Raw genomic sequence first — 25,451 nt, forward strand, 5'->3', positions numbered from 1 at the left:
AGCTGTCCCTCACCTCTGCCACATAGCTACTTGGATGCTTAGCCTTTTGCCTGCCCATAACCCTTCTGCTCTACATCCCCCTTCCCCAACTCTGGGATGCCAGCAGAGCCCGTATAAGGATTCACGGGGTCATAGTGAAACCTGACTGCAACAAGAGCATCGAGACTGTGGGTGGAGGGGTCCCCCACGGTGGAAAGGGGTGTCACTCTGAGCGTGTCATGGACCCCTAGTTCCTGACCCATAGTTCTCACCTTCTTTTGAGTTTTGTTTGATTGCCTTATGCTCCCTGATCTCCCGCAGAGCTGTGGCACCTTCCCAGGCTCGTTTGAGAGCGCCCATTCCATCTCCGTGCTGCGTGTTCTACATGGATAAACTGGACATGGATTTCAGACTCATCTTTGTGAGAGCCAAAGAGTTGGGGGAGCGGAAAGTCAAGCTGGAAGTGTGGGCCTGTGGAATGAGAAGACAGGGTGGTTGGAAGAAAAGATACACATTCTTCTGTAGCTCACATCAGTTGCTCCAAAAGTGGCTTTTTCCTGGGATTAGTCGCGCATGTTTGAATGCAACGTGTCACAAGTCCCTCCGGCATCCGTTTCCGTGGAAGGTTTCCAGCAACAAGACGTGCCTCTTCCGAGGCCGTTGGGCTTTCCGTGATGGGCCAGCCTGGCTGCTCCACAGATGCAGAGCAGTATAAATCATTAGCTCAGCTCCTCGGCTGTCACTTCTGCTCACCTAATACACGTCCAACGGTTTGCCCTTTGGAGCGTGTTTGACCCTGGGATGAGTTCCCCTTTCCACCCAGATTAGGATGTAGGGTTTGGTGGTGCATACATAGTTAACGGAAGCCTGAAGAAAGCCTTCAGTCTCATTTTGCAAACAACAGAACAGCAATCACAGTATAAACCCCATGTCGTTTCACCAGCCTGAAATCAGCTGGCCGCCTGCTTGCCCCCCCCCCCCATGGTCGTGCTTTACCAATGGCATGTCCCACCACTACCATTTTGCACACATACTCCAATGTGGAACACCAGCAGCTTGTAGGAAGAGGCTTCTGCCAGTGAGTGCTGGCGAATGGAGGTTGCCATGGCAGCAGCCTTGCTTTCTTTCTGTAGGTAGAGGTGCTCTTTTGGAAGATTCATCTGCCCAGGTTGAAGATCGAATTTTTGCTGAGAAGGAACGACCCAGCAAGGGCAGAGGTTGTGCAAAAGGTGGCTCAACCCCTGGTGGCATCTTTGTTTTAGGAATCTCCAGCAGCAGATGCTGGGAACGGCCTTCCTCTGTCCGAGGCCTCAGATATCCCCTGTGCAAGCACCGAGTCATGTCTGACCCTTGGGGTGATGCCCTCTAGCATTTTCTTGACAGACTCAATACGGGGTGGTTTGCCAGTGGCTTCCCCAGTCGGAGAGCCTCTAAATAATATTATAGCTCTTTGGAAGATTCAGCTGCCCAGGTTGAAGATCGAATTTTCACTGAGAAGGAATGACCCAGCAATTTCGAAGTGGTGGATTGAATTTGGGAAGGGGGAAGCAGCCAAGGTATGCTCGTATTGCCCTCTCCGCTGAGGACTCAAATGTTTTGCGTCCCACTTTGGTGACAAGGAAGGCGATCGAATACCAGCGGCAACCGCCAGATGTCAGTTTGCTTGCCCCGTTCCTTTCATGTCCTTCGCCCAATGCAACTTTAAACATTCCTCTCCTCCTTCTCAGCAGTTTTGCACGCGTGTGTTTACACGCCTCGTTTTGCATCTCTCTCTCTCTCTCGTAAGCAATTCTAAAAAAAATATTGTCTCTTTGCCAAAAGTGGACGAGGGTGATGGGGGAGACTTTGCTTCCAACGGAGTCCAGTTCATTACACAGATGCTGTTGCCAGGCCGTTTGAAAAGCGAGCTTTGCGCCAGCCCTGCGGACGAGAGCTGAAGCGAGACATGCTTTTTCCACTCGACTGCGGCTGGCTCAATCTTGGGGATTTGGTCACCGCACCAAACTGCTCTGCCCGTCCATCTAGAACAGTTGGATTATGGCGGATTCCTGCCACCCCATTTTTCTTCCGTTTCAGTTAAACGGGAACAGTATCACGGAAGTTATACCGCCCTTCTGGGGTGGACCCCTTTCCTTTATTCTTGTGCGAGTTTTTAGCGTGCGCAGAAGACAAAACACACACCTGCAGAAGACAAAACACACACCCTGAAACAAAACGAAAATTCAAGCCGGCAAGCAGATGGTATACCGCTGCCCCCTGGCAGTGCGGAATCGCTGCATGGAAACCTGACGTGGCAAAGGCGAACCCCGGTCGCGCTGCATTGAGGGTGCCTCAGCTGCCTGTCAAAAGTCACTGCGGTGCGTATTTTGCTGACAAAGGAGCTTGTCGGGTTCGGAGAAGGGCGGCAACAACCTCTAGAACAGCTGAGGCAGGGAAGTGACACTGCAGCTGAGGCAGGGAAGTGAAACGGTGTTGTTTTGCGAGTCTGAGCCAGGTGAGCGAAAATTCTCTAGAGACGAAGCTATTTAAGTCTGGAGAAGATACTGAAGTTGGTTCCGTTAGGGTTGTCTGGATGAAGGTGCTAAAGATCCTTTGGCATTCCACTTTGATTCGTTCCTCATGGCCTCCCAATAGGTTTTCCATGATGTGTCCCCCAATATTATTATTATTATTATTATTATTATTATTATTATTATTATTATTATTAGAATTAGAATTAGAATTAGAATTAGAATTTGAATGTATTGCCTGCCACTCTCAGCAAAGCCGGCTCGTGGCGGGTTACAAGATAAAATAAGCAAAATACAATCCTCTAAAAACCTCCCTAAAACACAGCAGTTAAAAGAATACAATTCGGCAAGAACACGATGGCAGACCAACCCACCCCTGCTGGGGACCAGGGAGAAACAGCTGGCCACCACTGATAGAACATGGTGGAATTCCTCCCCTCCTTACTCCTCCTTACTCCTCCTAATGTCAGCGCTGAAAACCGGGATGCGTTTGTCAATAACTTTATTCCCATAATTGCCCGTGAATCAATGTGGCCGTCTCTACCCCATCCTCTGCATACATTTGTTTACTGTCTGAGCCATGCTTTCGACTGATCAGAAAGCTTTGAGGGTTTTGTTACATAGTTTTTTTTTTAAATAAAAGCACAATGGTTTTGGAATGTATTATCAGCAGCTGTGAATTTCTCACAAGGTGCGTGTTGTGTAGCCAGGAGACCCGGGGATTGTCTGGCAGCCTGGCAAGGGGCGTTTGGTGGTGGTTTTGCCATTTTTTGACTTTGCGTCATGACCCTAGGGCAGGGGTAGTCAACCTGTGGTTCTCCAGATGTCCATGGACTACAATTCCCATGAGCCCCTGCCAGCGTTTGCTGGCAGGGGCTCATGGGAATTGTAGACCATGGACATCTGGAGGACCACAGGTTGACTACCCCTGCCCTAGGGCACTCTAGAGTAACTCCCACCCAGATCCTTGGAGGTCTCCCATCCAAATTCCAGCCAGGGAATTCCAGCCCCTGCTTAGTTTTCCGAGATCTGATGGGATCAGGCATACCTGGGCTATCAGCAGCAGAAAGAATATCTTAGCTGCTGCGGGATGTGACTCATTGAGCTGTGCCCTTTGTGGTGATTTAGTGCACAGGCACATGCACAGATGATCAGAAACAAGATGGGGACCCTACTGCACTCACATTTAACCGCTGAGCTGTAAGAGAAAGGAATCAAACCCTGGAGAATGTGGATTCTGGCAACCCATGTTGCCAGATTTTTAATAAGGTGTTCCCTAAAGCCAAGGACAGTGCTGATGGTGAGGTTCCCAGTGTGGTCCCAAGTAGAGTTATCCTCTCCTAATCTCTTTGAAGACAATTGACTTAGAAGGATTGTACTGCAGACCTGAACTCATGGCAGGTGGGAGGGGGAGAAAGCTACGGAATGACAGACTCTTGTATAACCGGAAAAGGGGGAAAGGCAATGAAACCATGAAATATGGGTACAGCGGTGGGAAAGAAAGTCTGTTCTGCATGTAAACTTTTCACTTATGAAGGACCCCAGATTGCTACTTGAGAAACTCTAACCCCATGTCCTAGGCAGGTGTGGCCCAGTTAGGTACTTGTGTTGTTGTTGTTATACTTCAATTTATTACCCGCCGCTCCCAAATGGCTCATGGTGGGTTACATCAGTCTCAATACCCCCCCTCCCAATAAATCCCCATTAAAACCCCAGACATAAAAACATCACAATCAAAAAATCACAAAATAGAAGAGAAGAAATGGCGGGAGGTGGGGGACAGTACAAAAACCTAGCCCTTCTCCCAGTACAAAACTCATACAGGGAGGTGGGAAGAGGGGGGCAGATGAAACCTGCAGCTGCCATACACATTGCTCTATCCTGGAAGGGGGGCCAAACAGATCTTCCTTTTTGCACTGGTCTCAACCATAGACGTGGTGGAAGAGCTCCATTTTGCAGCCCCGCGGAATGCCAAAAGCTCCTGCAGGGCCCGAAGCTCCTCTGAGAGCTCTTTCCACCAGGTAGGGGCCAGGACCAAAAAGGCCCTGGCCCGAGTTGAGGCCAGGTGTGCTTACTTGGTTGGGTTAACGCAGCTGTAGACATGTGTGTGCATTAAATGCCATCAAGTCAGTTATGGCGACCCTGTGAATTCATGACCTTCAAAATGTCCTATAGTTATCAATATATCTTACTCAGATCTCACAAACTGAGAGCTGTAGTTTCCTTCCTTCCTTCCTTCCTTCCTTCCTTCCTTCCTTCCTTCCTTCCTTCCTTCCTTCCTTCCTTCCTTCCTTCCTTCCTTCCTTCCTTCCTTCCTTCCTTCCTTCCTTCCTTCCTTCCTTCCTTCCTTCATTCATTCATTCATTCATTCATTCATTCATTCATTCATTCATTCATGTATTTCCCTCTGCTATCGAACTAAGCCCACTGTGGGTTACAGCATCAAAGATCCCCCCCAAGACGAAACATTCCAACATTAAAACCCTAATGTAACCCCACGGCGAGAATAATAAACAAGAAATGCAACCCCCTCCCCCTTTATCAAGCCCATATGTTTTCTGTTGGGTCTTCCTCTTTTTACGCCATCTTAAACTTTTCCTAGCATTATTGTCATTGCCAGTGAGTTTCGTCTTACCACAATGTGGCATCGAGTGATTTTAGTAATGGCTTCTCCCAGGAATCATGGGAGTAATTTGTTGAGTTTTACTCCGTGCTTCCACTAAGGAGCCCCAATCCCCAAATAGGTCGTTAACAACCAGATGCTGACCAATGTATTCAACTTGATTAGGTTCAATCCAGTGGGGTCAGTTGTTTAAGTGTCCTGTTAGGATTAAGCCAGACATTTCAAGATCATTTTTTTAAAAAACACTGCATCCGTATGTTCTCATCAGCAGGTTCTTATGTGGCTCCCTAGAAATCTCCCCGGAGTTCAGAGGTACTTGCAGCAGGAAACATCTGTCTGTCTAATTGCTATGAAGTCTTAATCTTCCTTTCAGAGAGTGTCTAGCTGTTCCTGCCCCTCTGGACACACACACAAAAAAGATCCCTCCGGTGGGGAGATGAATAGCCCAACCCGTTTTAAAACTGCAATTCTGATGTGCACCGAGTTCTTCTGGGGACCATATGTAAACCACTTGGATTTCTTTTAGCAGAAGACCAGGGGCATAAGCGTGATAATTAAAATAATTCATAAACCGTAGCTTCTTTTTTTGTTTTTCATCTCCCAGGCCCTAGCTGAGCCATGCATAATGCTTCTTCTGGGTCCTGGCATTTCAGGCAAACGCGTTTCCGTTTTCTTTTGCCTCTCCCACGCTTGGGGATAAGGACACTCACAACAGCATTAGCTGTGCTCACCCGGTTCTTCCTGTCCTTGCTCCTGCAAGGAGTGCATGGAGCTGGCCCACAGGTGGCGTGCTGGCGAGCTGCGAGTCTAAGCAGCAGGGGCGGTCGACGTCCGGTGACTCTTCCTGGCACAGCTGCTGAGAGGGCTTCTTCAAGGTGTTCTACAAATGTTGCCAGGGATAGCCACTCTGCACTATTCAGGGGAGAAGCAGTGTGTGGAAGTGGTCAGGAGTGGCCAACGCGAATCTGGAGCACCGGGTTCGATTCCCCACTCCTCCATACGAATCCTGCTTGGTGACCCTGGGCCAGTCAGAGATCTCCCAGAGCTCTCTCAGCCACATCTACATGACAAGGTGAGCCTTTTTGAATCCATGAATGGTATAAAAGAAGAAGAAGAGTTGGTTCTTATATGCCGCTTTTCTCTACCCGAAGGAGTCTCAAAGTGGCTTCCAATTGCCTTCCCCTTCACTCTCCCCACAACAGACACCCTGTGAGGTGGGTGAGGCTGAGAGAGCCCTGATATTACTGCTCGGTCAGAACAGCTTTATCAGTGCCGTGGCAAACCCAAGGTCACCCAGCTGGCTGCATGTGGGGGAGTGGGGAATCAAACCCAGCTCGCCAGATTGGAAGTCCGTGCTCCTAACCACTACACCAAGCTGGCTCTCTTGGTTGGGTATCCCTGTCCTAGATGCTTGTCAAGCAGACCCGGTGGGTCAAGGGTTTCTTCTGTCTTCTCTGATCCATGCTGGTCCCCAGGACCTATTTAATGCCACCCTGTCTGTAGAAACCAAATTCATTCCTGTCGTGCTGAGTGTTTCCAAAGTGTCCCTGGTTTGTATCACGGTAGAATGGCTCGCGCTCGGATTTGTCAGTTGAATAAAGCAGGGTGGGGAGAGGTGTTACATGACGTCTTGTAAACCAGACGCCCAAACCAGCTTGTTAAGATTTCAACATAAAGAAATGCTTTGTGTTTGCATGCGTGTGTGCGCGCGGGCACGCATGCGGCTTTTCACCTGTCGGATTCCGGCATCAATCCAATTTCTGTTTACTTTGGAGCCGGTGTGGGTTTGATCATTCGATCTGCTGATAGCAAATAAACAGCCATCCAGTCTCTAAGCGGCAGAAGGGAGAGCAGTGCCTGCAGAAAGGGGGGGCAGGACTTTCCCCCTGCCCGTTTTAAAACTCTGGGCTGCGATCAAATGAGTTTCCGCGAAAATGATGCGAAAAGAACGGCGGCCGGGGGACACGCAAGCCACACTGCAAACGAAGCCCATTAAAGGAGAACAATACAATTAATTAAATGGGAATATGAGTGAGAACAGTCATTTGGAAACAAATTGTGTTTCCAAACTGCACTCCATAGCTCACGCTTTCTCCACCAGGGTTTTCTGAAACCCTGCGGGTTCTTGATGGCCCTGGAAGGGTTTCCTGAATAGGTGGGAGTTAATTAATTTGTACAGAGATTTTAAATTTATTAAACATTTATCGGGGGTCATGACCGTATACGGTCATGTAATTCTGCCCCTCCCTCTCCCAAAATGGCCAATGATGGGGCCTGGAGGGGTTAGGAAGGGGAGTGGCCTAGGTGGGCGTGTCCACAGCTCTGCTTCCCAACCATATTCTGCACGATTGCACCACTTCTGGGGTTTATCGAAGCCTGAAGAATGTTTCAGGGGTTTCTCCATGGTACAAAAGCTGAGAAAGGCTGTCATCAATTGGGAATTGAACTACAGTCTGTTATCAGACTGTTAGCACGCTGGGAGTGGCGGAATATAAATGTAATAAATACATCAGTGGCTCAAAATGAGCATCACCGGCACAGTTGTGACAGGCTGGACGCTGCGCAGTGCCCTAGTGCTCATGTGTGCGCATTCCGATGGATGCGAAGGACGGCCCCTGGTGCACAAGCCAAGTCTGGTCCTTCTTGCTTTAGTGGTACTCTGCAAGGGCCCCGCGAATCCTCCACCCACTCCCGGGTAAACCGAATTAGCTGATGTTCCATGTTTGGATCTTTCCTTCTCCAGTGCAGAGCTCACAGGCGCACAAGCGTCCCATCCCCACCCCCTCGGACGCCAGCCCTCCGCTCCGATGCTGACACGCAGGGAATGTTCTATCTGATGAATCCTAATCAGGGACCTTAGCGATGGCCTTGAAATCGCAGGCATCAAAGCAGCGATCTTGCTCGAGCATCTAATTACAACAGCCGACCTGCTGCGGGACTTGAAAACCCAGGGACAAAGAAGAAGGGCTTCTTCGACAGCCTCGAGTCTCCCGCTAAACCGGAGCCCGGGCAGAAAGGAGAACAGGGAAGGACCAGGGAGGTTCGGATGGCAGGGGAGGCCTGCTTTGGACGGCTTCTGAAGTAGCTCAGGGCATGCGGGCTTTTAACTTCTCTGCAAAGCGGGTTTCCTCTTTCCCTCTGTTGGATGCGCCGTGGTTCCCGAGGACGGTGTGTGAGCAGCTGCAGAGGCGAAGAAGCCCGCTGAGCAAACGCTCGAAGCAGAGATGAGTGCCGAGGAAAAGCGGGATGTTGGGGGCCCAGTTCCCGAGCGAGGATTTCACGAGCAAAAGGGTGCGTTACGAGCGTGCAACCTCATCAGCCACGCTCAATTAAGGCAGGCTTGATCCACGGAGGGAGGGCTTTCCTTTGGGATACACGGCTGCTAAATAAAAGTTGAAGAGGCGGAGGCGTGAGATCGCAGAGGCTTATTCGCAGCTCTGGTTGCTAGACTCCCGTCCCGTCCCCCCCTCCCCCCGCAGCTTCATTTAACAGTGGCTTGGCCGGGTTCGTTCCGACCATGCGCCCACCCGTGCGCTGCAATCCAAATTGAGGTGGCGGGTCAGAACCTCTCCGCCCTGGGCTATTTGTTGGCGCTAGCGTGTGTGCCTCCCTCCGTCAGAAGGTCAAGGGTTTTTAAACAAGCTTGCCCAGCTGGCCTACATGGTGAACCAGATGTCAGGAGCTGATTGGCCATACTGTTGGGGCTAGCAGGTAGTTCCTGGCTCCGGCAGAGTCAGCCTTCTAAGTGCTTTGCTGCTGCGATCTGTGGCTCAGAAGACTTATCCCCCAAAGCAATACACGTTTAGTAGAATGGCTGCAATCTACAGGGATATCTGGACATTTTGCTAACCTTTATGGATCTGGTTCGGTTCCCAGGCCGCCAAATTATCCGGTCGATAAATTTGGTTCATTTTTTTTAAAAATCTTATTATCAATGAAAAGGGAGTTCTCATTAACTGGGCTGTAGATTTCTTTTAAATTAAATGAAGAAGCAGCAGCACTGTTTTTCTTTTGTACCCTGTTTTTTACTACCTGAAGGAGCCCCAAAGCAGCTTTCACTCGCCTACCCTTCCTACAACAAGCAGCCGGTGTGGTAGGTGGGGCTGAGAGAGCTCTGAGAGAACGGTGATTGGCCCAAGGTCACCCAGCAGGCCTCATGTGTCTCAAAGAAGCTTATAGTCACCTTCCCTTCATCTTCCCTCGACAGACACTCTCTGAGGAAGCTCTGAGAGAACTGTGACTGCCCCAAGGTCACCCACTGGGCCTAATGTCTCTCAAAGTGGCTTGCAGTCGCCTTCTCTCCCTCTCCCTACAACAGATACCTGCAAGGTGGATGAGGCAGAAGAGCTCTGAGAGAACTGAGACTAGCCCAAGGTCACCCACTAGGCCTAATGTCTCTCAAAGCGGCTTGCAGTCGCCTTCTCTCCCTCTCCCTACAACAGATACCTGCAAGGTGGATGAGGCAGAAGAGCTCTGAGAGAACTGAGACTGGCCCAAGGTCACCCAGTAGGCCTCACGTGTCTCCAAGCGGCCTACAATTGCCTCCCTTTCCCTCCCTGCAACAGACACCCTGCAAGTTGGGTGAGGCCGAGAGAGCTCTGAGAGAACTTAGATTGTCCCAAGGTCACCCAGCTCGTCACCACTACATATGATTATCGTGACGGAACGTCCAAGGAAAAGCAGAGCCCTTTCTTTAAATCACCTTTTTGCATCGCACGTAGGAACATTGGGAAAGTGTCTTCCTCCCCAGCTGTAATGCCACAAAGGCCTCTGCTTGGCAGCGAAGACTGGCGTCTGGGCGCATTAAGCCAGCGCATATCTGCCTTCGCCTGGAGACACAGCAGCTCAAGCCTGCGCTGTCTTCTTCCCTGCAGAAGCCCCCCTTTCTCCGGCTCCATCTCGCAAGCACTTCCCTTTGATCCCTGCGCTTTGAAGGGGAGAGCCCAAGACATGCCTGTTGTGCTTTGAGAGCCTCCAGGCAGCTTGTGTTCCCCTTTCCTCCGCACCGACCTGACAACTGCTCCTCATCCGGGAGCCTCTTAGGTGGATTGGGGGTTGCTGCTGCTGCATCTGCGGTTGTTGATGTGCCCGTAGTTTGGAAGCTGTGCGGGTCACTTGCTTGACAGCTGTGCAGCAGCGAGGGCTGGCTTTCAGGACGGACAGCCTGTCCGTGGTGGCTTTTGCAAAGCTGGGTAGAACTAAAGCAGTGGTTCTTCTCCTTCCTAAGGCCGTGACCCTTTAATACAGTTCCTCATGTTTTTCACCTGCCCAGTGCCTGGAAGATCTCTCTGTTTTCACTCTTCCAAGTCGGTGACATTCTCTCCATCCACCCGGAGTGGCTTGTCTCATCCCTCATTCTAAGCCTTTGACTTGCTGGGCCTGACTGCATTTGTACTACCTTTAAAATAAAAAATCTCCGTTCTTGAAGAGACCCTCTCGGTTTCATCTTGACATTCAGGTTGCTGGGATGTGGGGAGCTGAAGCGCAGAATACCAATCGAACGGAGCGGCGTGTCGGGTTTCTAAAATGAGCATCCAGCATCCAGGCCATGTTCTTAAAGGACAACATGAAAAGAGGTTTCTGTGGCTGGGGAAAAAACGGGGCGGGGTGGGTGTTCTTTGCCGCTCATCATGTCTAGGGGAAATGCGAAGAGTCCCCGTCGAAAACGATAACAAACTTTCATCGCTAACTCTTTCGGTTTGCAAAAGACGGCGGCCCGAAATGCAGAGGCTAGAGCTTAGCTCGAAGCAGGGCAGGGGTCTAAAATCGACCAACTTTCCCTCTTTTTATAGAACTCCAAAAAGCGTTGCTTTGCATGACCGAAATAATTTTTTGCTTTCTGGCCCAGGTTTCCCCTCCTCCCCTAGTTGCTTAGGGAACAGTTTGCTTTTCTTGAAAAAGCGGCACTTTTTATTTCGACGACCTTGCAGAAGAATCCGTTTAGGATTCCAAGATTGCCCCCTGGTGGCCGTCGCTGGTGTGCAACCCTTCCCTGGCCCCAGCTTCCCATTGATAAAGAACCAGTGGAGTCCATGCTGGAATAAAGGTGCCTCTGGACACCTGTTTTATTTGGGCTACAGCAGGCTAACACAGCTACTCCTCCAGAATTACGGTCCGGTTGCTGCTTCTTAAGGGATATTCCAGGATCTCAGAGACTAGCCTGCAGCTCTTGCCTGCGGGTTTGCTAACATTTATCCTTGCAAACTGCTCCGTTTGCAAAAGCAGAAACAAGGCCACGTTTGCAAGACTGGCAGCGAGCCGTTCTTCAAGAGCTTCAAGTCGATGGGAGGATTCACCCATCATGGCTAGCCGGAGGATCAGGGGATAAGGCTGGGCTTGAATTTCTCTTCCCTACTGTAAATCCATGCTGCAGATCTGAAAAATCTCCACTTTGAGTCTGTTTCTCCTTTGTGTGAAGGGCACACACGATTCTTTTATTTTACGCCACTTCCCCCCCCCCCTCCTCCCCATTTCCTTGCCCTGAGCCTTTCCTGTAAAATGTATGCATTCTCCCAACATTATTTGTGCTTGTCAAGAGATGCTTGGGAATTATGCATATTTTACCTATGAATACATATAAATGAGTTTTTGCATGCGTGCGTCATCAAGCTGCAGGAGACCCCAGCTTTTGAGGCAAGTGACAAGCTTAGCTTAGCAGATTTCCTCTACGGAGTCTTCCTTGGTGGTCTTCCTCTGTAGAGTCTTCCCTGGTGGTCCCCCATCCACATGCCAACTCAGCTTCCGAGATCTCCCAAGATCGGACTGCTCCGATATCACAGGATCAGCCTTCCCTCCCTGGCTACTAGTTTTTTTTTTTTTTTTTTATTATTATTATTATTATTATTATTATTATTATTATTATTATTATTATTATTATTATTATTCATATCCCGCCTCCCCCCGGAGGTCTTTCAGGGGGAGGGGGTAGATAATTTCATCGAGAGCAATATATAATAAAATGTAATATGATAAGTAATATATTTTAAAAGTATAATAAAATAAAATAAATCCGCCAATGGCTCTTGGCCACAATTCCAAAATGGAACCTCCAGGTTCAGAGACAGTAACCCTCCAAGTATAGAAGAGAGCCTTTGACCTCCGTATCCAGCTTTGAGACCCTCTGTGTGCATCAGGTTTGGCCACTGTGTGAGGCTGGATACTGTCCTAGAACCACCAATGGGTAGCAGATATTAAATAGCATCTGAAAGCAGTAGGAGACAGGCATGCCACACACACAGAGTATGAAAACAAAGTCAATAAGAAGCAGCCACCGAAGTTATTAAGAACTATATTCTGGACTCCAGTTCTGCTTTCCTATCTGTTAGAAATCATGTGGTTTCACAGCAAGGAAAGTTTTCTGCAGCCCTTCCTCCCACTGCATTCTCTCCTGCCCCCAAAGTCCTCCTCTGTAAAGAGGATATTCTGCCAGCTGGCAGGTCTCCCTGCTACGTTTCCTGCAGCAAAAAGCTGAACTCTGGCTCTCTTGACTGGGAACAAGGGAGCCACCATCCTTTTCCGTACGATGGAGAATTTCAACGAAGCAACATGGGCACACGCTTTACTTTGATTATCTCCCAAATAATTGACTTGCAGCAGCAGCGGACGCAACTTGGCAGGGGCTTTCTCTGGGGAACATTGGGCGTAAATGGGTATTCTAGCCCTGGCTTAAAGACTGACAGAATCATTCCCTCTATGGCTGCCAGCTCTGGGTTCGGGAATACCTGGAGACTTTGGGGGTGGATCCAGGAGTGGGTGGGGTTTGGGATGGGGCGGGACCTCAGTGGAGTATGATGCTAGGGAGTCCACCCTCCAAAGTAGCCCTTTTCTCCAGGGGAACTGAGCTCTGTTGCCTGGAGATGAGCTATACTTCCAGGGGAGTCCCCAATCCCACCTGGGAACCAAGACAGCAGACCTGATCCTGAGTTGAGCAGGGGGTTGGACTAGATGGCCTATATGGCCCCTTCCAACTCTATGATTCTATGATTCAGAAATCACTGTGCAAGGAAGTCCTGCACGATTAATCCATAGACTGTTGGTATCTTTTACCAAAAAATCGTATTCAGTTTTCAGAATCTTTGTGGGCAATGCACATAAAGTTACTGAACTGCTGTAAGTATCTTGTCTCTGATGTCACACCGCAGTCCACACCAAGATCCAGTAAACCTCTGTTTTGCCAGGCTTCCGCTTCTACAGAGGACCCAAGAAATCACATGGGAGGGTGTGAGTGAAGGAGGATGAATCTGTTGAGGGCCCCAGGCCCCCAGGAAGCACGCCTGGCCTCGACCAGGGCCAGGGCCTTTTCAGTCCTGGCCTCTGCCTGGTGGAATGAGCTCCCGGAAGAGCTGAGGGCCCTGCCGGATCATCAGCTTTCCACAGGGCCTGCAAGACTGAGCTCTTCCGCCAGGCTTTTGGTTGAGGCTGGGCTGCATGCCGGGTAATAAGATTGGGTCCTTCCCTGTGCTTGTACAATCTGGGCCCCCGGGAGGGCCTGCCATCCCCCCAAGACTTACATCAGATGGACACAGCCGGGGATAGATGGATTCGGAGGAATAGGGATTTAGGATTATCTGACCACCATCTTTTGGATTACTGGTTGTTTTTCTGTTTTATCTGGTTTTTAGCTTGTATTTATGAGGTTATGTTTTTAACATTGTAAGTCGCCGCGAGCCAGTTTGTTTGGGAACGGCAGGGTAATAACAACAACAACAACAACAATAATAATGATGATGTCTAAATAGGTGCCGAAAAGAAAGGAACTCACAATTACAAACATCCTAGAAGAATTCTTCACAGAATTCAAAGTCCTTTCAGCTCAAAAGAACATCTCTTCTCCTAAAAGCACAAGAATGACCCAGGGTAGAATTTCCCAGTTTTCACACCAAAGGCAGAGAAAGAAAGCTCTGCGTACTGAAATGCTTTGATAGGCGGTCCCTGAACCTTTAGGAGGCTTCTGAAGATTGCTTTATAAATTGGATGTAATTTTAGTTCTTCTGCTTAGCAGCAGTTTTAAATTATTGATTTTTTAAAGCAGAGGCTAGAGAACCTCCTGACAGAAATGCTGATTCTGTGGACTTAGGCAGATTGTGAGTGGGTGGGCACAAGGGATTGTGTCAGTGCTTGGCTCTTGTGGCTGTTTCTTGCATGCCCAGGGAAATGCCAATCACCCTTTTGAGATCAGAAGGCAAATTTCTCCCCGGCCAGACTGGCTTTTTGCAGGAGGGCACCATCTGGGCATGGAATTGGGCTCGCTGTGGGTGGGCAGGTAGTTGTGAGTGTCCTGCATAGTGCAGGGGTTGGACTTGATGACCCTGGAGATCCCTTCCAAATCTATGATTCTATGTTTTTAAGTTAGTGGCTTTATGTATTGCGTTTTATTGCCCTTTATAGTGTAAGCCAGAGCCTCTTGTGGCGCAGAGTGGTAAGGCAGCTGTCTGAGAACTTTGCCCATGAGGCTGGGAGTTCAATCCCAGCAGCCGGCTCAAGGTTGACTCAGCCTTCCATCCTTCCGAGGTCGGTAAAATGAGTACCCAGCTTGCTGCTGGGGGGTAAACGTTAATGACTGGGGAAGGCACTGGCAAACCACCCCGTATTGAGTCTGCCATGAAAACGCTGGAGGGCATCACCCCAAGGGTCAGACATGACTTGGTGCTTGCACAGGGGATACCTTTACCTTTACCTTTATAGTGTAAGCTGGCTTAGGTTTCTGTAAGGTAGAAAAGGGTGTTTTAAATAAATAAAATAAATATTTGAAGGATAACTAAAGGGGTGAGCAGTATCAGTGATTGTGATGCCCATGACATTATCCCTTCAGAATTCCATAGCAGCGGAGATCTGTAAATCTTTCAACCACACTTCTAAACAACAAAGTCAAAGACGGGGAATTATTTATACAGAAACTCTTCCCAAGTTAAAAAGAGCACATCCACAAATTAGACCCAGCATGTCAAATGCCTCTAAGTTGACTCTTGCCTAATCTGGGCATTAATTGCAGATGCCTTTTAAAAGAACAAGCAAAATAGCAATTAGCATTTTGTTGGGATTTTTTTTTTGTCTGGTTGGCTCATTAACAGCCTTGATTGACCTTTTTGTCTCTTCCATATTCCATTTTGAAAATGTAGCGCCGACAATTAGCTATATATTACACAAAAGCAGAAAGTACGGCAGGGAAAAATAATTAAGATGATTTTGAAATTAAGGAAATGGTTTTGGAAGAGAAACAGGTGCTTAATGGGCGCCAGAACAGCTGTGCTTTGCAGGAATCTGCTTGGCAAGGTACTTCAAGGAAGGGTTTACGCTGCCGTGCACAGCTGGAAGAACATTGCAGTAATTAAATAAGAATCCCTTCCGCAAATGGGGCAGCTGGGTTGATTACGGAGGTATGGGGAGCAGAGAGACAATGATTGGGGATTGGGATTCTGCAGAGAAGGTAGCCCAGATTTTGCAGGGGGGGGGGGAAATACCAGCATTGGTACACAATCTTCAGGTAAGGGTCGAATTCTATAGATTAGGGGTAGTCAACCTGTGGTCCTCCAGCATTTGCTGGCAGGGGCTCATGGGAATTGTAGTCCATGGACATCTGGAGGACCACAGGTTGACTACCCCTGCTATAGATTGTTGACTTCTCCCTATCTCCAGCATGGTGTAGCAGTTAAGAGCACGGACTTTTAATCTGGTATGCTGGGTTTGATTCCCTGCTCCCCCTCCACATGCAGCCGGCTGGGTGACCTTGGCCTTGCCACAGCACTGATAAAGCTGTTCTGACCAAGCAGGAATATCAGGGCTCTCTCAGCCTCCCCTCCCTCACAGGGCAACTGTTGTGGGGAGAGGAAAGGGAAGGTGAATGTAAGCCACTTTGAGACTCCTTCGGGTAAAAGTGGCATATAAGAACCAAGTCTTCTTCTTCTTCTATACTATTCATGGATTCAAACAGGGTCACCCCACAGGAAACCCTTTCATTGGGGAGAGGGAAATCCCTAACACGCCCTGCCATTACAACAGCCCCATCTTCTTTCTGAAAGGCCCAGCAGATGCTGGGGAGGTAGTGGCATGTGCCATGGGGCCCTCAGGAGCCACATTGAAGAACATAACCTGGGCGGGATAGAGGTAGCTCTGTGCCGTAGCCTCTCTTTGTGAAGGAGCCGACCAGAGGCTGTCAGATTTGGTATTCCTGGTTGATCAGAACCTGACAGGCCGATTGAGGCCTGTGAGGTAAAAACCCCAGAAATCTAAAGCTCGATTGGAAAACCTGCGGGAATCTTGTCAGTTTTACGCTCCTACGGTAGACAGGCAGCTTTCGGACAGCTCTTCCTCTGTAACAGCTTACCCTGTAGAGACAATTATTTCTCCAAGTTCAGCCTTGCACCCGATTGCAATTGTATACAGTTTCTCCTGCTTGCTTTTCCTCGAAAAGTAAATAAATACCAGGGTGTTCTTTTGTTGTTGTTTTGGTTACTCCTGGACTCTTCCTTAGCATACATGAGCGGACAAGGTCGTAACAGGTTAAGTACCAGGGCACGAAGGTCTCCACAGCAAGGTGTGGTTGGCATAAATTATTTACCTCACAGGAAGCTAACGGATAGCGTGTTAGGAAGCACCGACGGGCCATGATCAAATATTTAGCTTCTCTGTAATAAGTGATTTATGTTTTCCTGGTGAGTGGGCACAGGGGTGTGGGGGTAGTCTTGTAGTATTACCAGTGGAACACAATATCTATCCAAGGACAGGGGCATTTTGTTCACTGCATGCTCTTCCCACAGGGAACACGAAAGACCTCTTCGTCTCTCTTACATGCAGCCCTATATTAATAAGAGAGAAGTAACGAAATCCCCTCCAAGTGTGCCAAATGCAGAATGTCACACCTGCAGATAAGGATGTCCACTCTAGTCTGGGAAACTCCTGGAGATGGGGGGGACTTGGGGGTATGGGTGTTCATGGAGGGGGGGGGACACAATGGGCATAATGCCGTAATAAGGTTGGCCCTTCGAAGCAATCGTTGTCTCCAGAACCCTAATCAACATCATCATCTTTATTTTTATAACCTGTCCTTCCTGATGTTTCCTCTCAATATTTGAGCAGGAGCTCAAACAGTGTCTGGAAATCAGCCGTGATCGCCTGAGATTTCCAGGCCCCATCGACAGACTAGGATTCTAATTCACAGTTCAATGCTGCTTTGCCACTCCATTTAGATGGCCAACGAACTACAATTCCTTTTGAACCAGGAATTCTTCACTTTTCAGCTATGCATCAGGTAGGAATCCCAGTCCCCAGGTGGGACCTGGGAATCCCCTGGAATTATAGCTCATCTCCAGACAACAGAGATCAGTTCCCCTGGAGAACATGGCTGCTTTGGAGGGTGGACTCCATAGCATTATACAACACTGAGGTCCCTCCCTGTCCCAAATCCCACCCACTCCTGGCTCCACCCCCAAAGTCACCAGGTATTTCCGAACCCAGAGCTGGCAACCCTAAGATCACGATCAGAGGGAGGAGTTTGCACACTCTTCGGGGTTTTTTTTTGTCATGAGAATAGCTGAGGTCCTTGGAAACAATGCCTTTTACTGATTTTTTTTAAATTATACTTTATTTGGGTATTTCATTTCCATAAAGTTCATGCCATATCAATGAGTTGAATAAAAGCAGAATGAAACTAACATTCAATCCAGGAAAAACCTCCACGGATATATCTGGGAACCTCCAAGAGGCCTCCAACAATAGCCACAGTTTTTCAAAAACCTCCAAGAGGCCAACAATAGCACAGGAGGATTTTGTATTGTGTTTCTGATCCACGGCTGAAAGAGAAGCTCAGAAGAGGACTGGATAGGCCAAAAAGAAAACTACTGTGTCTAAAAATGCTGGAGAATAGGCAAAACAGAAAGAGATGCTTGTGACAAAGAACAAGAATGATGTGTGAAAGAATCAAGCTGTGGGGCTACATAAAGAGGACAAAAAGGGCTGTAAGAATTAGCCAGGAATCCTGAATGCAGCTTCATTTTAACGTTGGGTTGGTATAAGTTTACCATCCTGGCAGAAAAATCTGGATATTGCCTAGATTGCAAATCCATTTAACGCATTTCCTCAGTGAGGCCAAATTGCTAGATGACATTGCTTTTTGAAGTAAATTTCTAGCTCTTAAGCATTTTCAGATAGCCAAGGGAATGCAAGTAGTCTGCCTACTTTCTAATACAACCTTCCTCAGTTTTTTTTTCCATTGAGAAACCCCCTGAAACATAATTCAGGCTTTGAGAAACCCCAGAAGTGGCACAAATGTGCAGAATATGGTTGGGAAGCCCACCCAAGGCCCCTCCCCTTCCCACTCCCTCCAGGCCCATCATTGGTCATTTTGGGAGGCGGGGAGTGGGTCAGCATGACCGTATATGGTCATATCACCACATAAATGTTTAACAAATTGTGAAAAATATATAAAACCTTAATTAACTCCCAATCGTTTGGGAAGCCCTTCCAGGATCATCAAGAAACCCCACAATTTCACAAATCCCTGGTTGAGAAAGCCTGTTCTAATAGGTCCTAATAGGTCCTAACAGGTCCTAATACTTAATAGCCCTTGACTGGTGGAGGCAGAATGGGGTGTGTTTCAAAATGGAAAAATGGAAATAAAGACCTGAGTTTTCTTATCCCTACGTAGCGCTTCAACTGTCTCTGTGTCATCCATACTTTTGTTTTACATTCGTGGCAGGGTTTTGAAATAATTTAAAGAAATTATTCCTTTACAGCCCATGGCAGACCCATTAGCAGCAGCATTTTTTAAAAAAGCATCCCCATCATGCTTCTGCAGAGCAAAACTGAGATAGTGATTTCTCCTGGGACAGGTACCAGAAAATATGGACCCTCCTTGATCAACAAAGACCGTTAAGATGGTCAATGGAATGGCGATTTGTCCTTTCCTTCCCCTTTCAGGCTTCGAATTGCTCTACCAGCCAGAGGTGGTGAGGCTTTACCTGTCGATTCTCACAGAAAGTCAAAACTTCAACACTCTTGAAGCAGCAGCAGGGGCGTTGCAGAACCTCAGCGCCGGAAATTGGACAGTGAGTATCGTTCGTCCTGTTTGGATGAAGTTAGAAACAAGGAAGAGAGAGAGAAATAAGAAAGTCAGAGGGTGGGGTATGAAAACAAGATGTTTAAAAGCTTCCTCCATTCACCTCCCCAGATTTCTTCTCCGAGATTTCCTGAACTCTCAGGAGCTTCTCCCATTTCTCTTCTTTCCCTGTTTTCTAAGTAGCAAAGTGATGGGGGCTGGGGCTGCTTCTTCATCCAGATCCTTTTCGCAATCCCCTAATAATTGTACAACCACTATGTGTTTTCCCTGCAGCTTTGGCAGGGGAAATCTTTATGGTTATTTTTGGTTCCATTTCCATGCATATGAACCTGCACTAAAAATGCAAGGGGGTTGTACAATTATTAAAGATTCTATTTCCCATGCCACCATTTTCTTTCTTTCTTTCTTGCTTGCTTGCTTGCTTGCTTGCTTTCGAACCAACTCATATAAGAACCAACTTTCCTTCCTTCCTTCCTTCCTTCCTTCCTTCCTTCCTTCCTTCCTTCCTTCCTTCCTTCCTTCCTTCCTTCCTTCCTTCCTTCTGCCTCCCTCCCTTTTGCTTGCTTGCTTGTTTGCTGGGAATCCCTGGTCTAGACTCTTGCTTTAGAAACATCGTCTTTCCACTTGGATTCCCTCTAAACTGGTACTTTTTCTCTCTTCCTGGTCAGTGGTCCACATACATCCGGGCAACCGTGCGGAAAGAGAGGGGACTCCCTGTCCTCGTGGAGCTCCTCCAGTCAGATTCAGACAAAGTGGTGAGGGCAGTGTCCATCGCTCTGCGGAATCTCTCCATGGATCGTCGCAATAAAGATCTCATAGGTACTTTCTGAACATTCCCCCCCAGCAAACCGTCAGTTCTCTCGAATGAGGGCCCATGATCTGCTGGGGACCTATTAAGACTATGAGTATTGAAAAAGCATCCTAGAGTGGACCCATGGTGCACTGTTAGAACATGTGCTATGCATGCAGAAGACCCCAGGTTCAATCCCTGGCATCTCCAGGTTGGAGAAGGGGGAAAGCATCAGGTGTTGTCAAGAAAAACCTTATTATGGTGTGATGTAAAGTGGCTTCATAACTAAGGAACAGCCCAGATAACTAAGGAACAGTACAAATAGTATAACAGTACAAACAGGTCCAGGGGCAGAATGCATTGATGGATTTCTGGAAGGGAGGTCTCAGGGGCCCTACGGATGTTTTTGGTTATGCCAACCACATGGGCTCAGGGCAGCCAACAACCACGAACAAGAATAAATATTAATCAAATTACTAAAAGCAGTAAAACCTCAAATTTAGAGACAAGCCCAGCATTCTTATATGCCACGCATAAAGACCGGATTGGACTAATAATAGGAGCATTCTCCATTCTTCAGGTAGTTACGCCATGGGTGAGCTGGTCCGAAATTTGCCAAGCCGGCAGCAAAGGTCTTCTAAAAACCTGGAGGAAGATACGGTGGTGGCGGTACTGAATACCATCCACGAAATCATCACCGACAGTTCCGAAAACGCCCGGTCCCTGATCCAGACGCAAGGCATTCAGAAGCTGGTTGCTATCAGCAAATCGAGGTGAGCTTTCCGCGTTTCTCCCGTTCCATGCACGAACAGCCGCGTGGAGCTTGAAGTGGGCAGCAGCCTTTCCCCGTACTATTATTTATTAATTCTGTTCATGCCAGTGTTGTCTGCATTTCACAGGATGGCCCTGGCTAGACCAGTCTTGCCAGAGCTTGGGAGCTAAACAGGGTCAGCCCTGGTTTGAACTCAGATGGGAGACCACCAGTAAAGCCCGGGGTTCCGACGCAAGCAATGGCAAACTACCTCTCTTGGTCTGAAAGCCTTATGGGCGCACCATAAGTCAGCTGCAACTATAAAGTTTTCTCTCAGGAGAAAAAGAAAATTGAGGCATTTCTGCCAGAAAAAGGTTCAAAGTTATATTGTATCCAGGAGGGTACATCTGGAAGCTTTGCAATAGGAAATCTATTGCTAAGAACAGCTGGCAATCCTTGAGTATATATAGCTACCCCCTGCCCGATCAACGCCTCAGTTTCCCGCCATTTTCTCTTCCCACAGCGGATGGGCTTTTATCTTCAAAGAACAGTCAGAACAAAGCAAAGGTTACATAAGACAGCCAAAATTATTCACTAGAATCATAACATGCCAGAAAGAGATCGCATCACGAAGGACACTCTTCACTTTCTGAAAACAGGCTATGTACGGGCCGAGAGCCCAGCAGAAGTGGTTGGGGTTGAAGGGAAAACAGGAAAACAAGAGACAAGCCTGAAGGCTCTTGGGATTTTGGTTCATCTGTTACTAGAAAACATGGCATGGGGTGGAGGGATGACATGACCCATTCATGATAAGAATCTGTCCAGCCGCTGCTTGAAGACTGCCTATGAGGGGGAGCTCACCACCTTCTTAGGCAGCCGATTCCACTGCTAAACTATTCTGACTGTGAAGAAATATTCCCTGATATTTAGCTGGTACCATTCTACATATCATTTAAACCTATTACTGCGGGTCCTCTCCTCTGCTGCCAACAGGATCTTCTCCCTGCCCTCCTCCAAGTGACAACCTTTCAGATACTTCAAGAGAGCCATCCTGTCCCCTCTCCACCTCCTCTTCTCCGGGCTGAACATTCCCTGGTCCCTCAGGCTTTTCTCACAGTGCTTGGTCATAGAATCATAGAATCACAGGTCCTCAGGCCCTGGATCATCCTCATCGCTCTCCTCTGCATCCTCTCCATTTGGTCCATGTCCTTTTGGAAGCGAGGCCTCCAGAACTGCACACAGCCCTCCAGGTGCGGTCTGACCAATCTCACCGCCCTACATATCTCTGTTCATGAAACTTTGAGGTGACTTATGTCCATCCCAAGAGGTCCCCCAGCCCAGGCACTGCCCAGCGCTCTCCCGGCTGAGCTCCAGCAGTTTCTGTAATAGGTACCCTTCAGGAACGCTTTAGCACCTTCCCAGTGTTTCTTTGCTCCTTTCGGCTGTGCTGCTCCGAGCACATGCCTTCCTCAGGTATCGTAAATCAGCACCTTTAATGGCTTGCGTTGACTTCGGAGATAAGATCGATAGAATAAAAACGATCCGTCATCTCGGGACAGATTCCCTCGCGGCCTGCACTATTCCTCAGCACCAGGCATGCATTTATCAGCCATCATCCTTTCAGGAAATCCAGGCATTTATTGGCAAGGGGGGAGATGCTTGTCCTCCCTCTGCAGCCGTTAAGCGATACGATAGGGCTGTTAACAAAAGCAAGCAACATGGTGGCTGACGTGGAGCGATCGTAAAGAGGCAGGTGGTGATATCTCCAGCAGCTCTCCTTCGGGCCTCGATGGTTTTAGGGAGGAGCTGCCCTTTCTGAACCAGCTAAAAGTCTGGAGGTGGGGCTGCTCCGATCTCAGCAGAGAGTCACCCACAGAATCGGCACATTTATGTGGTATAGTCCTTCCCAGACTTCACAAGTCAAGCATGGTATAGTATGAGTGAAGGTTCCAAGAACCTAAAAAGGTCAACATAAGGGAAAGGAACGTAAACCTATACAGGGTTGAACACCATTTTTTAAAAATTATAGTACTAGTATTTATTAATGAAGTTGAAAACCCAAAGGTTTTAGCACAGCCTCAATAAAATCACTCCGTACATACATACTAATGCCACAACTGACTGGACATGTTGCCACCTTTATCGATGGTCAAGTAACGAACTAAAAGTCTGGCTGTAGCACTACACCTATATCAGCATAGAGACATCCACACAATCAGCAAACTCATGTGGTATAGTCCTTCCCGGATTTCACAGTGCAAGCATGGTATGGAATGACTGAACGTTCTTCCATGTTACAGTTAGGGGTATGGAACTCTCCCTGCACACGTGCACTTTGGTTCAAGAAAAAGAGGACAACTCGGTTTCTGTACCGTACTTTTCACTGTCCGAAGGAGTCTCAAAGCGGCTTACATTCGCCTTCCCTTTCCTCTCCCCACAACAGACACCCTGTGAGGTGGGTGAGGCTGAGAGAGCCTTGCTATTTCTGCTCAGTCAGAACAGCTTTATCAGGACTGTGATTAGCCCAAGGTCACCCAGCTGGCTGCGTGTGGAGGAGCAGGGAATCAAGCGCGGATCACCAGATTAGAAGCCGCCGCTCTTAACCACTACACCGAGCTTAGAACTGAACTCAAAGTGCACCGGTTATTCCACACCCAATTCCATGCTCTAAAAGTTTGGGTTCTGTGGTCTGTTTAAGAAGACCTGAATGTGTATCACCTTCTTAGAGAGGGTCTGCACAGTTGCATGGGCCGTTGTGGTTGTCACATGGCCAGCTGGTGATTTCACACAAGCTGGAAGGAAGGGTGATGTTGCACATTGTTTGGGTCGTGCTGCTCGGTACGGAAAACCACAAACCTGGTTGTGGGACTGACTCCTGGGCTGGGGGGCAGAGCAATATCGAAAGAGGCTTTTGCACTTTTGATACCAGTCAAATTGGCCACGGGCGTAAGCATCCTTTGCCTTTTGAGCTCTCCTTTCCTTTTCTCCCCCGCCGACTCAGCCAATCTTCCCGGGAAACCAAGGCAGCCTCTCACGTCCTTCAGATGACCTGGAGTTACAAAGAGCTGCGGAGTGTGTTGCAGAAGGACGGCTGGACCAAATGCCATTTCCAGGTGAAGGAAACGCAGGGGTTTCGAGTGGAAGAGAGTCGTCGGAGGCCATGGGGACCCATTTTAGCCACTGGGATGTTACTGGAACCCATCTAATGGTGAAGCACTAGAGCTACCAGGTCCATTCTGCCAGCTAGCCGAAAGGGTGCTTTGCAGAGAGGGCTGCCATTTTGGGGCTGGGAGCTACCTGAAGACTGGAGGGGTGGAGCCCCAGGGAGAAGCATTCTGCTTATGATCAGAGGCATCTCTTCATTGCCAGGGCCCATAATTTAGGGCAAAGTCCTCTAGAGCAGTGGTAATCAACCTGTAGTCCTCCAGATGTTCATGGACTGCAATTCCCATGAGCCCCTGCCAGCAAATGCTGGCAGGGGCTCATGGGAATTGTAGTCCATGAACATCTGGAGGACCACAGGTTGACTACCCCTGCTCTACAGGGTTCTTGCTCAGATCAGTCTCTAGGTTTAAGAACCAAATCTTTCTCCATTCGGGGTTTTGACTGCTGGGAAGCTTTTGGCCAGACCCAAGTAGCGTTGTTTTTTAAAAAGAGAAGAGATTGGTAGCTCAAAAGGTGCTCCGAGGGGCATGGAAGGGAGGCACAACACCAGGCTAACGAGCTTGACCGGTCCCAAGTGTGGCGTTTCTCGTGATGAAAGGGCAGCTCTTTTAAATTTAAAAAAGACATGTGCAATTATTAGTTCTTGTGGCAGAAGCTCCCCTCCCTCTCTGCTCTCTGCTCAAACCCCAGGGGAAAAAAACCCACATTGCACTGGGAAACGTGGAGTTTCGTTATGTCTCTTTTATTGCTGAGTCTCGCCACTCTAAAAATAGGAAGTAGGGCACTCCCCGGTCTCTGCAGAAAAAGAGGCTTAGGGGAACCTTAAAAAAAAAAGGATTGTGCTTTCTGGGCTGTTCTCTGCAAGCTGCTGACTCCGGTGTTTCCTCTGTTCCAGTCTGCATCTGCTGCTCCTAAGGGATCCAAAGGCACCTCCTGCAAATCTGGCTACGATGACAGCACTCTGCCTCTCGTGGATAAGAGCCAAGGTCTGTGGCGGTCGGAGAGGCCCCCCTGTGAGCCTCTCTGCCATTCTGTGGAGTGAGGGTTTTTGCATCTGGAGATGCTGCGCGTTCTTCTCAGGAAGCAGCTGGCTATTTTCAGGCCACTGTTGAAATCGGACACAGATTGGCCGCTTATTTTGCCCTGGAAACGGAATGTGGCATCTGCAACAGTGGTGGTCCTTGTTTTCGTATACGAGATACTCACTCTGCTAGGGTGCTTGCTCAGCGGTGGCCAAAACTGTGGTTCTCACAATGTCCGTGGACTACAATTCCCATGAGCCCCTACCAGCCCATGAATTTTCTGGTAGGGACTCATGGGAATTGTAGTCCACGGACATTAGGAGAACCACAGTTTGGCCACCGCTGCTCCAGTATTGCATGAGAGGTTTTGTAATATTCTGCATTCGGATCATCTTTGTCCTTGCGGCCTGGGTAAAATTGATACTTTACCTCATAAAATTCTGGAATGTTCCTTTTATACCTTTTTTTAGGAATCAGTGGGTTTTACCTCTTTTATCCCGACTGATGGCTCGGTAATCCCCGAAGGGATGGTGTTCCCTATCTGATGCGCAGTGATCC

The 25,451-nt window shown here is 48.5% G+C and overlaps 1 protein-coding gene across 10 annotated transcripts in view; it reads left to right on the forward strand.

The window, feature by feature from the left end:
• ARVCF (ARVCF delta catenin family member) overlaps positions 1 to 25,451 on the forward strand; it is a 377,274-nt gene that overhangs the window by 338,094 nt on the left and 13,729 nt on the right. For all 10 annotated transcript variants that reach the window (XM_077308988.1, XM_077308989.1, XM_077308986.1 and 7 more), the window contains 5 exons: positions 19,027 to 19,154; positions 19,834 to 19,984; positions 20,536 to 20,728; positions 23,708 to 23,819; positions 24,767 to 24,857. In XM_077308988.1, the coding sequence (XP_077165103.1) occupies positions 19,027 to 19,154; positions 19,834 to 19,984; positions 20,536 to 20,728; positions 23,708 to 23,819; positions 24,767 to 24,857 (675 nt within the window). The remainder of the gene's footprint in view (positions 1 to 19,026; positions 19,155 to 19,833; positions 19,985 to 20,535; positions 20,729 to 23,707; positions 23,820 to 24,766; positions 24,858 to 25,451) is intronic.

This window comes from Paroedura picta, chromosome 13 (assembly GCF_049243985.1).
Source record: "Paroedura picta isolate Pp20150507F chromosome 13, Ppicta_v3.0, whole genome shotgun sequence".
Classification (NCBI taxonomy): domain Eukaryota; kingdom Metazoa; phylum Chordata; class Lepidosauria; order Squamata; family Gekkonidae; genus Paroedura; species Paroedura picta.